Source organism: Rhincodon typus, chromosome 3, assembly GCF_021869965.1.
Source record: "Rhincodon typus isolate 14 chromosome 3, sRhiTyp1.1, whole genome shotgun sequence".
Classification (NCBI taxonomy): Eukaryota; Metazoa; Chordata; class Chondrichthyes; order Orectolobiformes; family Rhincodontidae; genus Rhincodon; species Rhincodon typus.
This window is the reverse complement of record NC_063334.1, coordinates 74301009-74318507: the sequence shown is the minus strand read 5'-3', so window position 1 is coordinate 74318507 and position 17499 is coordinate 74301009. Positions and strand designations below refer to the sequence as shown.

The 17499-nt window shown below is 42.0% G+C and overlaps 1 protein-coding gene across 2 annotated transcripts in view; it reads left to right on the top strand.

The window, feature by feature from the left end:
* The window catches only part of man2a1 (mannosidase, alpha, class 2A, member 1), a 166989-nt gene extending 154182 nt beyond the window's left edge, over positions 1–12807 (top strand). For both annotated transcript variants that reach the window (XM_048594912.1, XM_020537284.2), the window contains 2 exons: positions 10321–10431; positions 10671–12807. In XM_048594912.1, the coding sequence (XP_048450869.1) occupies positions 10321–10431; positions 10671–10823 (264 nt within the window). In that variant the 3' untranslated portion in view covers positions 10824–12807. The remainder of the gene's footprint in view (positions 1–10320; positions 10432–10670) is intronic.
* The last annotated feature ends 4692 nt before the right edge of the window (positions 12808–17499 follow it).

Here is a 17499-nt window from a genome sequence, read left to right as displayed (position 1 = left end):
GAGCGAGGGAACCGTGGTTTACAAGAGAAGTTGAATTTCTTGTCAAGAGGAAGAAGGAGGCTTATGTAGAGATGAGGCGTGAAGGCTCAGTGAGGGCGCTTGAGAGTTACAAGTTAGCCAGGAAGGACCTAAAGAGAGAGCTAAGAAGAGCCAGGAGGGGACATGAGAAGTCTTTAGCAGGTAGGATCAAGGAAAATCCTAAAGCTTTCTATAGGTATGTCAGGAATAAAAGAGTGACTAGAGTAAGATTGGGGCCGGTCAAGGACAGTAGTGGGAAGTTGTGCGTGGAGTCCGAAGAGATAGGAGAGGCGCTACATGAATATTTTTCGTCAGTATTCACACAGGAAAAAGACAATGTAGTCGAGGAGAATACTGAGATACAGTCTATTAGACTAGACGGGATTGAGGTTCATAAGGAGGAGGTGTTAGCAATTCTGGAAGGTGTGAAAATAGATAAGTCCCCTGGGCCGGATGGGATTTATCCTAGGATTCTCTGGGAAGCTAGAGAGGAGATTGCAGAGCCTTTGGCTTTGATATTTATGTCGTCATTGTCTTCAGGAATAGTGCCAGAAGACTGGAGACTAGCAAATGTTGTCCCCTTGTTCAAGAAGGGGAGTAGAGACAACCCTGGTAATTATAGACCAGTGAGCCTTACTTCGGTTGTGGGTAAAGTGTTGGAAAGGATTATAAGAGATAGGATTTATAATCATCTAGAAAGGAATAATTTGATTAGGGATAGTCAATACGGTTTTGTGAAGGGTAGGTCGTGCCTCACAAACCTTATTGAGTTCTTTGAGAAGGTGACCAAACAGGTGGATGAGGGTAAAGCGGTTGATGTGGTGTATTTGGATTTCAGTAAAGCGTTTGATAAGGTTCCCCATGGTAGGCTATTGCAGAAAATACGGAGGCATGGGATTGAGGGTGATTTAGCGGTTTGGATCAGAAATTGGCTATCTGTAAGAAGACAGAGGGTGGTGGTTGATGGGAAATGTTCATCCTGGAGTTCAGTTACTAGTGGTGTACCTCAAGGATCTGTTTTGGGGCCACTGCTGTTTGTCATTTTTATAAATGACCTGGATGAGGGCGTAGAAGGATGGGTTAGTAAATTTGCGGATGACACCAAAGTTGGTGGAGTTGTGGATAGTGTAGAAGGATGTTGTAGGTTACAGAGGGACATAGATAAGCTGCAGAGCTGGGCTGAGAGGTGGCAAATGGAGTTTAATGTGGAAAAGTGTGAGGTGATTCACTTTGGAAGGAGTAACAGGAATACAGAGTACTGGGCTAATGGTAAGATTCTTGGTAGTGTAGATGAGCAGAAAGATCTCGGTGTCCATGTGCATAGATCACTGAAAGTTGCCACCCAGGTTGATAGCGTTGTTAAGAAGGCGTACAGTATGTTAGGTTTTATTGGTAGAGGGATTGAGTTTTGGAGCCATGAGGTCATGTTGCAGCTGTACAAAACTCTGGTGCGGCCGCACTTGGAGTATTGCGTACAGTTCTGGTCACCGCATTATAGGAAGGATGCGGAAGCATTGGAAAGGGTGCAGAGGAGATTTACCAGGATGTTGCCTGGTATGGAGGGAAGGTCTTATGAGGAAAGGTTGAGGGTTTTGAGGCTGTTTTCGTTAGAGAGAAGGAGGTTAAGAGGTGACTTGATAGAGACATACAAGATGATCAGAGGATTAGATAGGGTGGACAGTGGGAGCCTTTTTCCTCGGATGGTGATGGCTAGCACGAGGGGACATAGCTTTAAATTGAGGGGTGATAGATATAGGACAGATGTCAGAGGTAGGTTCTTTACTCAGAGAGTAGTAAGGGCGTGGAATGCCCTGCCTGCAAAAATAGTAGACTCGCCCACTTTAAGGGCATTTAAATGGTCATTGGATAAACATATGGATGATAATGGAATAGTTTAGGTTAGATGGGCTTCAGATTGGTTTCACAGGTCGGCGCAACATCGAGGGCCGAAGGGCCTGTACTGCGCTGTAATGTTCTATGTTCTATGTTCTAAGGTTGAGGAAGCAAAGATCAGACAGGGCTCGAGAGGGTTACAAGGTAGCCAGGAAGGAACTGAAGAATGGACTTAGAAGAGCTAGAAGGGGATATGAAAAACCTTGGTGGTTAGGATTAAGGAAAACCCCTTATATTCTGTACTTTAGCGAGGAACAAGAGGATGGCCAGACTGAGGGTAGGGCCAATCAGGGATAGTGGAGGGAACTTGTGCATCAAGTCGGAGGAGGTAGGGGAGGTCCTTAATGGATACTTTGTTTCAGTATTCACCAGAGAGAAGGACCTTGACGTTTGTGAGGACAGCATGAAACAGGCTTATATGCTCGAACAGGTTGTGTTAGGAAGGAGGATGTGCTAGAAATTTTGAAAAACATGAGGATAAATAAGTCAGAGATAGTAGGAACTGCAGATGCTGGAAAATCTGAGATAACAAGGTGTAGAGCTGGATGAACACAGCAGGCCAAGCAGCATCATAGGAGCAGGAAGACTGACATTTCGGGCCTCGACCCTTCATCAGAAATGGGGGAGGGGAAGGGGGTTCTGAAATACCCCCTCCCACCTCAAGCCGCACCCCCATTTCCTACCTACTAACCTCATCCCGCCCCCTTGACCTGTCCGTCCTCCCTGGACTGACCTATCTCCTCCCTACTTCCCCATCTACACTCACCTTTACTGGCTCCATCCCCGCCTCTTTGATCTGTCTGTTTCCTCTCCACCTATCTTCTCCTCTATCCATCTTCTATCCGCCTCCTCCTCTCTCCCTATTTATTTCAGAACACCCTTCCCCTCCCCCATTTCTGATGAAGGGTCTAGGCCCGAAACATCAGTCTTCCTGCTCCTATGGTGCTGCTTGGCCTGCTGTGTTCATCCAGCTCTACACCTTGTTATCTCAGGATAAATAAGTCCTCTGGGCCAGACGGTATATACCCAAGGTTGAATGGGAAGCGAGAGAAGAGTTTGCTGTGCCTTTTGCGATGATCTTTGCATCCTCACTGTCCACTGGAGTAGTACCAGATGATTGGAGGGTGGTAAATATTATTCCCTTGTTCATGAAAGCGAATAGGGATAATCCTGGGAATTACAGACCAGTCAGTCTGTCTTCTGTGGTGGGCAAATTATTGGAGAGGGTTCTGAGAGATAGCATTTTTGATTATCTGGAAAAGCACAGTTTGATTAGGAATGGTCAGCATGGCTTTGTGAGGGGCAGGTCATGCCTCAAGCCTTATTGAATTCTTTGAGGATGTGACAAAACACATTGAAGGTAGAGCAGTGGATGTGGCGTATATGGATTTTAGCAAGGCGTTTGATAAGGTTCCCCATGGTAGGCTCATTCAGAAAGTAAGGAGGCATGGGATTCAGGGAAATTTGGCTGTCTGGATACAGAATTAGCTGTCCAATAGAAGACAGACGGTGGTGTAAATGGAAAGTATTCAGCCTGGAGCTCGGTGACCAGTGGTGTTCTGCAAGGATCTGTTCTGGGACCTCTGCTCTTTGTGATATTTATAAATGACTTGGATGAGGAAGTGGAAGGGTGGTTTAGTAAGTTTGCCAATGACATGAATTTTGGTGGAGTTGTGAATAGTGTGGAGGGCTGTTGTAGCTTGCAGTGGGGCATTGACAAGATGCAGAGCTGGACAAAGAAGTGGCAGATGGAATTCAACCCGGAAAAGTGTGAAGTCGAATTTGAATGCAGAATACAGGGTTAATGGCAGGATTCTTAGCAGTGTGGAGGAACAGAGGAATCTTGGGGTCCATGTCCATAGATCCCTTAAAGTTGCCACCCACGTTGATAGGGTTATTAAGAAGGCATATGGTGTGTTGGCTTTCATTGGCAGGGAGTTGGGTGTAAGAGCCGCGAGGTTATGCTGCAGCTCTATAAAACCTGGTTAGACCACACTTGGAATATTGTGTTCAGTTTTGGTTGCCTCATTATAGGAAGGATGTGGAAGCTTTAGTGAGGGTGCAGAGGAGATTTACCAGGATGCTGCCTGGACCAGAGGAAAGATTGAGGGAGCTAGGGCTTTTCTCATTGGAGCGAAGAAGGATGAGAGGTGACTTGATAGAGGTGTACAAGATGATGACAGGCAAAGATAGAGTGGATAGCCAGAGACTTTTTCCCAGGGCGGAAATGACTATTATGAGGAGGCATAATTTTAAGGCGACTGGAGGGAGGTATAGGGGAGATGTCAGAGGTCGGTTCTTTACACAGAGAGTAGTGGGTGCATGGAATGCACTGCCGGCGGTGGTAGTGGAATCAGATACATTAGGGACATTTAAGTGACTCGTGGGTAGGCACATGGATGATAGTAAAATGTAGGGTATTCAGGGTTTGATCTTAGAGTAGGATAATAGGTTGGCACAACATCTCTGAAGAAGAATGAGATAACAAGGTGTAGAGCTGAATGAACACAGCAAACCAAGCAGCATCAGAGGAGCAGGAAGGCTGACATTTCAGGCCTCGATCCTTATTCAGAAAATCTCCTAAATCTCCTTTGCACCCTCTCTAAAGCTTCCACATCTTTCCTGTAATGAGGCAACCAAAACTGAACACAATGTTCCAAGTGTGGTCTAACCAGGTTTTATGGAGCTGCAGCATAACCTTGCGGCTCTTATACCCAACTCCCCTGCCAATGAAAGCCAATACACCATCTGCCTTCTTAACAACCCTATCAACTTAGGTGGCAACTTTAAGGGATCTATGAAGAGTCTAGGCCCGAAACGTCAGCCTTCCTGCTCCTCTGATACTGCTTGACCTGCTGTGTTCATCCAGCTCTACACCTTGTTATCTCAGATTCTCCAGCATCTGCAGTTCCTACTATCTCTGAAGAAGGGTCCAGACCTGAAACGTCAGTTTTCCTGCTTCTCTGATGCTGCCTGGCCTGCTGTGTTCGTCCAGCTCTATGCCTCGTTATGTAAGCGATGTAACTTTTTTTCCTTTCTTTTTCACTTTATTTCTGTATTTTGTATAAGATCTATACCTCGGTACTTTGTATCTAAGATGGCTCCATATTGGGTGACATAGTAAACTTTTCAATGTACTCCTGTACTCTGTACTTGAGTACCCATGACAATAAAGGATATTCCAAATTGTAATTCTGGACAGAATGTCTTTGAAAATCTCAGCAGGTCTGACAGTATCTGTGGACAGAAATCAGGGTTAATGTTTCGGTTCGAGTGACCCTACTTCAGACTGGTAGCTCGGAATGTGTTAGTTTATATGAAGAAGATAGGGTAAGGGTCAAATGATAGGTAGGGATAGAGCCTAAAGAGAGAGAACAGTTGGACAGACAAAGGAGTACATAATGATCTGGCTGGGAGGGTGAATAAGATCTCTCCCTTAGCTGAGTAAATGTAAGAAGACACGAACTTAAAAAGCGTGACCTGAGTTTGGCATTTCTGAAATGCATTCCATAACCCTCACTGGAAGAATGTGCTTCAAAGCTGCCACATTTGCATACTGAACTGTAAGTATGCAAGGATATGGTCTGTGATGTTCAAAGGTTTTTGGGCAGGAGACAGTTTTGCTTTAGAAGCTGCAGAGTGGAAAGCTGTTTTTTGTTTGTTTGGTTTTGCTCTGTCTAGTTATTCTCAAGTTATTTATTGTTGAAAGTTCTAAGGAAAGAGCCCCAGTCTATTAGAAATAAGTAGAAATTTTCAGAGGTCTGCAGAAGCCGTTTCCATTGACCGGTGACTTCTGAAATCACGCAAGATATAGCATTCTACACGCCAGTAATACAACACATCATCAAAGGATTTTATGAAGGCCTGGTATTCATTGTTAAAATGGTTATTAAGCTGGCAAATTTCAATTCTATTATTTTCTTTCTTTTTAATTTATCCCTTAACTGCTCTGTCTTTCTGTTGGTGTGAGAGTGGGGGTTTGTATTCGAGATTGGGCTTAGATATTAATTAGATTGTTGTTCATTTTGTCCAACTAAAGTTACATTATTATTATTAAAATGTTAATTTTTGTTAAAATGATAAACTTTGTGTCCTTGATCTGCTATTTGTAAAGTCTGGTTAGGAACAATTGCGGAATTTTGAGGGTCATTGAATGTTTTAATTTCATTGTGTTATGAATCCAATGTTGGTTAGGCTGATTTGATTTGGCTTGCTGCCCTGGGGTGGTAACAATACATTTGATTAAGGTTGCATAGTCCAGAGCTCCTTATCGAGGTGTGAAATTAACTTCCATAGCAAAACCTCCATGTTCCATCACCCTTCGCAGTGAAACAGTTTTGACTTTTGGACATTCACAAAGATTTCACAGTTCCTCAAGCATATGACATGGACATCGCCATGGCTGCATGCATTGTGGTATTGTTTCAAATGATTAGACAACATCGAAAGAAGGAGCATTTTCAATATTGTCAGCAATATTGGTGAGAAGAGAAACTACTGGCAACACTTCACCAGAGGGAGAAGTAGCAGGTATAGATCTCTCAATGAGGTGGAGGAGAATGATGCAACTGTGCATCTAGATGCTTCATTTTTCATTTTCTACAGCAAATCACCAGCCTGTATGCTGGTTGGAGTCATACCTTGCACAAAAGATTGATTGATTGATTGTTAGAGAGCAATGAAATCAAATCAAATCAATTATCTTATCACCAGGGTATCACTGCAGGATTTCTTCAAGATAGTACTCTAGGCCCAATCATCTGCAGCTGCTTTGCCAATGACCTTCCTTTCAACATAAAGTCAGAAGTGGGGATATTCACTGATGATACATATTCTTCAAAACCATTTACAACCGCTCGTACTGAAGAAGTCCATGTCCAGATTCAGCAAGACCTGGCCAATATCCAGGCTTGAACTGAAAAGTGGCAAGTAACATTCATGCCACACAATTGCCAGGTAATGACTATCTCCAACAAGACAGAAGTGTTCACCCCTCACCCTTCACCCATTCCTGAACCCCATATCCCCCACCCTTCACTCATTCTGGATCTGACCTCCCATTTCCCTACTTCAAACCAGGTTGCCTCCTTCTCCCACTCTGGAATCAATTTGCCTCTACCCTTTCAGGGTCCCGTGGCTCCTTCCCTGCTGCACCTGATTCCACTCAGACCCCATCCTCCCCATCCACCACCGCCACTTGGCCTGACCCTTCTTACTCCACTGCAGGCTTGGTCTGCCTCTACAACCACTAGGAGTGACGTATCGTTTCCCACTGCTGGACCTGATTTCTCCCAACCACCTTATGCCCTACTCCTGGCAACCCATTCCTTATACAGCTGGCACTCTACCCTCACAGCACCCTAGCCTCTCACTTATGTACTTGCTGATGAAGGTCAGCTGTCAAAGTGGTTGTCTGTGATTTTGGATCTTTAAATGTCAGAGTCCAGCAGTTGGCTGCTGTGAAAAAAGGATATGGTTTTCTTTCCCCCAGCAGTACTGCAATACGAGAAAACTGTCAGAATGAAAGTACATCTCTACATTTCTGAAGGCACCATGTTCAGAATCTCCAGTCAGAAGTGTGGAGAACTCTCATTTAATTTAAAGGAATGGATAGAGTGGCACTGTGTGTGAGATTTCCACTCCTTAGGAAATGCAGTCCAATAAATTAACTGACCCTGCCAGCTTCAGCACTTATTCACTCCTAAACATAGCGTGCCTCATTTTTAGAACAGAGTCCAACTCTGGCAATATTTCAGGATTTCATTTAAGAAATGGCACCAGATTTTATCAGATGTCTGAGTGAGGCAGGTCATGACATAAAAGCTGTCATTTCAAAAATAGATGGAGTTATTTTATTGTACAAGAATTATTATGTGTTTGCAATATTTAAAAATTGCTGCTTTGTCCACAAGAGGTTTACCTCATGAAGGAACTATAATAAAAAATGTTAATATCTACAGGTACATTTCAAATACAACTCTAACACATTTAACTTTTTATTCCCTCGGAGGATGTGGATGCTGCTGGCTGAATAGCTGTCTAGGCAGTTTCAGAGGACAGTCAGAATTATAAGTGAACCACATTTTTTGTGGGTCTGGAATCAATATGTCAGCCAAACCATGTATGGATAATGGATTTCCTTCTCTAAAGGACATTAGTGAACCAGATGGATTTGAATGACAAGCAATAATAGTTTTATCACACCGCTATTAAAACTAACCTTGTCTTCCAGACTGTAATACTTGAATTTGAATTCCACCAGCTGCTGTGGTGAGATCTGAACTTAGGACCCAGAAAATTGATCTGGGCTTTTGGATCTCTCGTCTAGTGGCATTACTACCACATCAACATGTCTCTCGAGTTCTCATCTTCAATTGACTTGAAGCAATTTATTTTGATTTTGTGGAGAAAGATAGAGAGTCCATATTTGCAATAAGCATATTCAGTTTTGAGCACCATACCTATAAAGGGGTAAAGAAATATCAAAGCGTTTAGGGCAGTATATATGAATTGAGGATGTCGACCTTTAGGTTATAAGAATTTACTCACTTGCTGAAGAAAAAAAATTTGTATTGATAAAAGGATTCAAGGATGAGAATGGATGAGAAATGAGAACTTAAATTGTAATACACAAGGTTGAAACTGGAGACTAGACCCAACTGGAGATAACAGTTTTGCACAGTTAGTGGTTATATTAAACAGGCTCTGAGCTTAAAAAAGTTTCCATCATGTAAATTAATAAATAGATAATTTTTAGAAAAGTCATTGCATTTTTATTGGGTAGAGAAGGAACTATAAGAAATAGGAACATAAGTAGGCTCTTAACTGGATATTTAAATTTTACTGCCCAGTTATTACTTAATTAGCCTGTTAAATCTATCTTCTCGAATTATGAAATTATTCAAATGATGTCTTTTTGGTGATACTGGTTGTTTTAATCAATGTAATCATGATTTGACACATGATAATGTGTGAGCAGTAGTATCAAAGTGCAACAGCATCTTAACTTTGTGCTTTGTGTAGAGACTTGACATCCAACTACTGTCTGGCCAGAGGCCAGGTACCCACTCTGTCAGGCAATGTGGCATGTGCTACTTTTATAATTTCTGTACTTGGGCAATCCCTCTCAAACTTGCTTTACACAGCATAGCCTCTGGAAAGTATGTCAAAAAGTAGGCTGAGATTTTAGTTTGTGAGAATTTGTGGAAGTCTGAGAGATTATGGTGTTATATCTGCAGCCTGCTTTTGAAAAATGGAAATGTGATTGTCACATCTGTCTATTTCAATTTAAGATTGCACACCCAGAATAGTGTTAAAAATAAGATGAATTACATGTAAAGTTAGTGTGGGTTATTTTCATCAAAATTTATTTGTCCAACTGTGAAAAACATTAAGGAATTTGTTTTATGAAAAATAGGCTCATTCATGAAGTTTAATTTACTAGGATAAAGTTATAGAGGTTGTTAAAGCTCAACTGACCCCAAAATTACTATACTCATGCCTTAATATGGTGGCCATGGACAGTCAGGCTGGAGTGGGCAACTCGTTTCTATGTTAAGTTTATTAAATGGCAGGATGGAAGGGCAGTTGTATTTGCGAAGAGCACCATTGGGGTACCTCCCTCAGCCTTCACCAGAGTAGATAGTAACCCCATTTCTTTACTTCTGTACTTTAAAACTCACTCCCTGCATATCTATCATTAAGATGGGCAAATCATCCCCGTCCAAAGCCCCATTATTTATCTGGATCCACGTTTCAATCTGTCATGGCCCTCTATTTAGTGCCGACTGTGCTCACCATGGTGCTCTGGCACTGACAAGACGCTGTATTAATTTAGCCTGCCTGCGGTGTTTGATGGCTGTGGTGCAGAATATCTTCTGCATTTATTGGCTCACACCAACTTCTTTTGCGGTCTTCTTCTATCCATCAGTCCCCGTAAGTTTCTGCCCACAATTTCTGAGATTGGAATTGATAAGATGAGTTGATTTTTCAAGTATGTGGAGGAGTGACGTTTTTTAAAATTGTCTTGTGTTCTAAAGAGCTTTAACAAAGACAGAAAAATATTTGGCATTCAATGCCATCTCCTGTCAGAAAGATGAAAAAAATCCCAGAATTAAGCCTCTTGGACTGATGTTGAACAATATGTATTCAAAATAAACCACTTTGATGATGGGGTACGTTTAATCAGCAATATCTCAGTAATCTCTATCTTTATTCCCCAAGTTTAGGAGGTAAACTATTTGTGTATGAAAGTTCAATTAATTTAAATAAATCAGGAATACTATAAATACTAAAAAATTTAAAATTCTGATCTATTTTAAGTAGTATTTTTACTGTACGTCAAATATTCTTGTCACAGTCACACAGAAAAACAATTGGATCAAATAAAAAGATGACGTATCATTGCAGGTCGATGGGACTCCATCAGATGAAGCAGCCTTGATCATCCACAGAAAGGGTTTTGATTGTCGATTTTCAAACCAAAATACTGGGCTATTTTGTTCCACCACTCAGGGCAAGGTAATGTTAAAATAGTTGTGTTTCTATAGTTAGAAAGGTTAAATGTTATTATTGAGATTTACATTATTTAAGAAAATTTACAAGTACTATTCATCCACAGATTGAAGAAATAGAAATGCACCAATTGAAAATATTTGGGTTGCATGTCACATCCCTGTTCCTGCAGCAATTATGATGAAAATTTGTAACCATGTGTATCTTGAATTCTATTCAACTTATTGAATTTTTTTTTTTTGCAGATTCCTGTGCACAATCTCTTCAGAGACTTAAGAATTCAACATCTAACACCATCAACCTTGACTTTAATGCACGAAACACAAAATCACAATAATACTAGAGACATAGAACTGAATCCAATGGAGATAAGTACATTCAGAGTTCAATTAAGATGATCCTGTAACCTACTGAAGTTGTCTAATGAGCTATTTGAAGATCATATTGTACATGTTGAGTTGCAATAACTGCAAGAACATGAAAAGAAACTTATGTCCAAGGTGGAAAACATATTTTCATTTAATTTTGTGAAAAATTTATAAAGTTCTAAAAGTTTAGAAATATTTCAAGTAACAATAAAAATAAAGTGGCAACAAACTGCTTCCTTACAATAATGTAATTCCAGGTTTAATTTATCTGCCACATTGCCTAACTTAAAATACTGTTAGTCTTTCAATGAATTGATGAACAGTGTTGAGAGACTGCCCTGAAGGTGTAAACTTCATTCAGTTAACCTTCACATCAATAAGGGCAGTTGATTCCTTGTTATGTTTAATGACTAGTCCCCAACATTAAGTTATGGTTATGTCCAAAAGTTTATTACATTCTTACATGTGAGATATTGGATTTGTTGAGAAAGTGAAATCTCATAAGCATAAAATCTGAAATTCTGTGATTTATGAGATCATGAATAAAAGCCAATATAATGCCTGAAATTATAAGAAATTTCAGAATTAACACTGGAATGTTTGTAAATATGAAATTCAGAATTTTTGATCTGTTCGGAATTCTATCTTGTATATTTGGATGGGGTAAGTGCAATGCTTCAGCAGTCATTTGTAATGATAAACCAACCACAATATGTACATGAACAACTAACAAGAAAATTTGTATGTTAGTAAATGACATGTTTTCTGCTGGCAACACAATCCAGAATAGATGTTCTGTTCAAAAGTTGTCACTTGAGATCTGTGCCTTACAATAATATTACAGATTATACTTGTACTAAATAAAAGCTGAAAGAATTGTGGATACTGTAAATCAGGAACAAAAACAAGTTGCTGGAAAAGCTCACCAGGTCTGGCAGCATCTATGAAAAACAATCAGAGTTAATGTTTCGGGTCCAGTGACCTTTCCTCTGAATACTTGTACTGTTCTCTCTTCCAATATTTTATAAACCGATCTCCAAATGGGATATTTTGTACCTTAAAATTTGAATTTCATCAAAAGAAAAGTTGAAGGTACACACAGATGTGAATGGTCATTCAACTCATGTTAGATCAACTTCCCAGAAAACTTTTGAAGCCCTTTTATCATAGCATATAATTATCTCCTCTCTTGCCTCACCCACCCTATCCAGAAATCCATTTACTTCTTTTGTTGCTGAAATCAGTCTAAATTTTTGTTTCACCACTTTGAACTTAAAATCCTTCCTCTGTCATTTTAAGTTTCACATTCTTCTGCAAGCTACTTTTTCAGTTCATTTTGAAGACCGAAGAGTACAAATTTATCCAGCCTTCCCCATTACAATCAGATAACGCGAGGGTTGTATCATCTCTGCATTACCGAGAGGACTTGAATATTTAATGTGTATCTCAGTAATCAAAATGATACTAAAAATTTTCATATTATCTAATTTGGCTGAATATGCATAAAATTTTTAAAATTAAGCTATGAATCATTATATGATATATCTTTTTGTCTTTTACTTTCCATTTTCCAATGATCACTTGAATGTACTGATTTAGAATAGTAAGGTATAAAAGAGAAAGTACTATCAATTCATCATATTCTCAGTAATGCCAAAGCAAATACATGTATTAGAAAATTTTACATGAAATTGTACTTAGTGACCCTTTGAGTTTTGTTACTTGCATGATCTTGCCTAATGCAATACCAGAAGAATTTTTTTACATTCATGTTGTTTCCCTAAAGATCCCCTAACATCACCAAGCATGGTCTTTTCTCCTTCAAATAGAGCTGTTGTACATTTACACTTGTATGTTGCTGAAACTACTTCTACCAACATATGCTAATGTTATTACTAGCAATTATGTTCAACACCAAAATAATAGTAAAAAATGCGTAGTTTGTGTAATTGGCTGTTTTGTTTGAAGAGGTACTGTGTTTGAGGATTAAAAAAAAGAGATTTGATAAATTTAATGTGGATTAATCTTTGTTTTATTCATGTGAAATTGAATATTCTGAATGGTATTTTTCCTTTGCCTTCCTTTTGCATGTGCATTTCATTTGCTCTATTGTGCTATTTGATGCATTGATTTAGTGTCATAAGTTTTAGATAATTTTCGAAATGAGAATGAAATTTATCTCTCTGTCATAACATTTATTCTTTTTTGGCAGATTTTGGTATCACCTTGTAAAGATAAGTCAATGATAAATTTCAAAACATTATTTCATATTTTTGATTATCACAATCCACTAATCAATTGTTTATGAGCTATCAATCTCGCAGTGACATCATATTTTGGTCAAAATAAGCTTTGACCTCTTACTGAAAATGGATCTGTACTTACATTTATACAAATTTTAATAAAGCAGTTTTCTGTAGATTTAGAACAATACTGCATAAAATGTAAGGATTGTCAAGAAAATTTCAGTTCTGAGTTACTTTGTGTTTAAAATACAGTTGAATTATTATAGTTCCATATTTAATTTGATAAAACAATATTGTTAATAAACAGCAAACTTCAAAATCGCCGATGTCGTTCCGCCCACCACCTCCACAGCCAGCAGCTCCAGAGGAGACTGTAGCACTCATCCCTGCCGAGTCTTCACCATCCCCCCAGACCTTCCCCTTACTGAGGACGAACGGTCAGTCCTCAGTAAAGGACTCACCTTTGTCCCCCTCCACCCAAGCATCGATGAATAAGCTTCAAAATCTCCCCTCCCCCTACCACATCCCAAAACCAGTCCAGCTCGTCCCCGCCTCCCTAACCTGTTCTTCCTCCCACCTAAAGCCGCACCCCCATCTCCTACCGACTAACCTCATCCCGCCCCCTTGACCTGTCCGTCCTCCCTGGACTGACCTATCCCCTCCCTAACTCCCCACCTACACTCACCTTTACTGGCTCCATCCCTGCCTCTTCGACCTGTTTGTTTCCTCTCCACCTATCCTCTCCTCTATCCAAATCCTATCTGCCTCCCACTCTCTCCCTATTTATTTCAGATACCCCTTCCCCTCCCCCTTTTCTGATGAAGGGTCTAGGCCCGAAACGTCAGCCTTTCTGCTCCTATGATGCTGCTTGGCCTGCTGTGTTCATCCAGCCCTGCACCTTGTTGTCTCGAATACAACTCCCGTTTGGACGTTGAAGAGTTTTTCCGCCGCCTCAGCCTCCGCGCTTACTTCTTTAACCGTGAGCCTAACCCTCCCTCTACTGACCCCTTCTCCCGCTTCCAACACACCCCCTCCTCCTGGACACCACCCCAAGGCCTCCTACCCTCCCTCGACCTCTTCATCTCCAACTGCCGTCGTGACATCAATCGCCTCAACCTCTTCACCCCTCTCACCCACTCCAACCTCTTCCCCCGCAGAACGTGCAGCCCTCCGCTCCAATCCCAACCTCACCATAAAACCCACGGACAAGGGAGGCGCAGTTGTAGTATGGCACACTGACCTCTACATCGCCGAGGCCAGAGGCCAACTCTCTGATACCTCCTCCTACTGCCCCCTTGATCATGATCCCACCCCCGACCACCAAACCATCATCTCCCAGACCATCCACAACCTCATCACTTCAGGTGACCTCCCACCCACAGCCTCTAACCTCATCGTTCCCCAGCCCCACACCACCTGTTTCTATCTCCTTCCCAAAATCCACAAACCTGACTGCCCTGGTCGACCCATTGTCTCCGCTGCTCCTGCCCCACCGAACTCCTCTCCACTTATCCCGACTCCATTTTCTCCCCCTTGGTCCAGGAACTCCCCACCTACATCTGAGACACCACCCACGCCCTCCACCTCCTCCAAAACTTCTGATTCCCCGGTCCTCAACACCTCAGCTTTACCATGGACGTCCAGTCCCTATACACCTGCATTCCCCATACAGATGGCCTAAAGGCCCTCCGCTTCTTCCTGTCCCGCAGGCCCAACCAGTCCCCCTCCACTGACACCCTCATCAGATTAGCTGAACTCGTCCTCACCCTTAACAACTTCTCCTTCAATTCCTCCCACTTGCTACAGACAAAGGGGGTGGCCATGGGTACCCACATGGGCCCAAGCTATGCCTGCCTCTTCGTAGGATACGTGGAACAATCCCTCTTCCAAAGCTACACTGGCCCTATCCCCCACCTCTTCCTCCGTTACATCGATGACTGTATCGGCGCCGCCTCATGCTCCCGCGAGGAGCTTGAACAGTTCATCCACTTTACTAACACCTTCCACCCCAACCTTAAGTTCACCTGGACCATCTCCGATACCTCTCTCTCCTTCCTGGACCTCTCTGTCTCCATCTCTGGCATCCACCTGGAAACCGATATCCATTTCAAGCCTACTGACTCCCACAGCTACCTAGAATACACCTCCTCTCACCCACCTTCCTGCAAAAAGGCCATCCCCTATTCCCAATTCCTTCGCCTCCGCCGCATCTGCTCCTGAGATGAGGCATTCCATTCCCGGACATCCCAGATGTCTTCGTTTTTCAAGGACCGCAACTTCCCCTCCACAGTGGTTGAAAAACACCCCCGACCGTGTCTCTCGCATTTCCCGCAACTCATCCCTCACACCCCCTGCCCGCAATAACAACCAAAACAGAATCCCCATCATCCTGACATACCACCCCACCAACCTCCGAATCCAACGCATCATCCTCCGCCATCTGCAATCTGACCCCGCTACCAAAGACATTTTTCCCTCCCCACCCTTATCTGCTTTCTGGAGGGACCACTCTCTCCATGACTCCCTTGTCCGCTCCATACTCCCCACCAACCCCACCACCCCTGGCTCTTTTCCCTGCAACCGCAGGAAGTGCCCCTACACCTCCCACCTCACCCCCATCCCAGGCCCTAAGAAGACCTTCCACATCAAACAGATGTTCACCTGCACATCTGCTAACGTGGTATACTGTATCCGCTGTTCCCGTTGTGGCCTCCTCTACATCGGGGAAACCAAGTGGAGGCTTGGGGACCGCTTTGTGGAACACCTACACTTAGTTCACAACAAGCAACTGCACCTCCCAATCGCGAACCATTTCAACTCCCCCTCCCACTCCTTGGACGACATGTCCATCCTGGGCCTCCTGCATTGCCACACTGATGTCACCCAAAAGCTGCAGAAACAGCATCTCATATTTCGCTTGGGAACCCTGCAGCCCAAGGGTATCAATGTGGACTTCACAAGCTTCAAAATCTCCCCTCCCCCAACGCATCCCAAAACCAGCCCAGCTTGTCCCCGCCTCCCTAACCATTCCTCCCACCTCAAGCTCCAACCCCATCTCCTACCCACCACCCTCATCCGCCTCCTTGACCTGTCCGTCCTCCCTGGACCGACCTATCCCCTCCCTAACTCCCCACCTACATTCACCTTTACTGGCTCCATCCCCGCCTCTTTGACCTGTCTGTCTCCTCTCCACCTATCTTCTCCTTTATCCATCTTCTATCCACCTCCGCCCCTCTCCCTATTTATTTCAGAATCCCCTTCCCCTCCCCCATTTCTGAAGAAGAGTCTAGGCCCGAAACGTCAGCTTTCCAGCTCTTCTGATGCTGCTTGGCCTGCTGTGTTCATCCAGCTCTACATCTTGTTATCTCAGATTCTCCAGCATTGGCAGTTCCTACTATCTCTCATGAGGATTTCAGTGTATGAGAGTGAACGGACTTATTTGATTTAAAGTCATTTCTTTCAATGAATAAAGTTGTGTTGAGTACTTAAATTATATCAAATATTTTTAATTTAGGTGGAGTGATTTATTATCTACAGTTCTGGAAAGGAGTTTATTTGCCGTATTTATTTTGATCAGATCTGGTGGGAAGAATAGATTCGCCTAACTGAAATGCTGTATGCATTGGAATCTCATAAATAGTTGCATTAAAATCAGCAATGATCGTTACATTTATTTTTAATTACAGTCTAGTAGGAGTATTTTATACTATGAATATCAATCAAATATTACCTTTAAGTTTTTAAAAGGTACACTATCAACTTATGACAGTGATAACATTTTGTTTAAAAAGATTGTGTATTCTTAGAGGGGACAATGTAATTTTAACACATCTTACAAATGATGTGGAACTGGGTGAAATTAAATTGAAAGCTTTGCTGATTTACATTGCTATGTCTTAAAAGTCTGTCAGTTTAAAATTCGTATTTCAGTTATTTTATGTCATACATCTTTACGACAAGGCACACAACACATGCAACATTTTGAATTTTTGGTAGAAAAGTATTCTATCAAATAAATTGAAATTCTTACGTGTGTGTCTTTTAATATAAGATTTAGTGTTAATTTACATTGCATGTTCTTATTGCAAATTGCTTCAAAGTCCTTCACCTCTTGCAGTGCAAGGACTGCCATGCAGAAAGAAAATGAGTCTGTCTAATATTGCCACACAAAGCCATAACTCTATTGACATGCATTAGGAGAAGTGTTAGTCCAGATCATTCCTTGTTTCGTGGTCTGCCTGTAAATGACAACACTTAACTGCAACAGATAGATTCAACCATTTTGTATCTTGAACAATCTTATGATTTTAAAGATTAATTGCCCATAGTGTGCAGAGATGCATAGACTAGGTGGATTCGCCATGGGAAATGCAGGGTGACAGGGATAGGGTTTCTGAAGAAAGGTCCTGACCCGAAACGTCAACTTTCCTGCTGCTCTGATGCTGCCTGGCCTGCTGTGT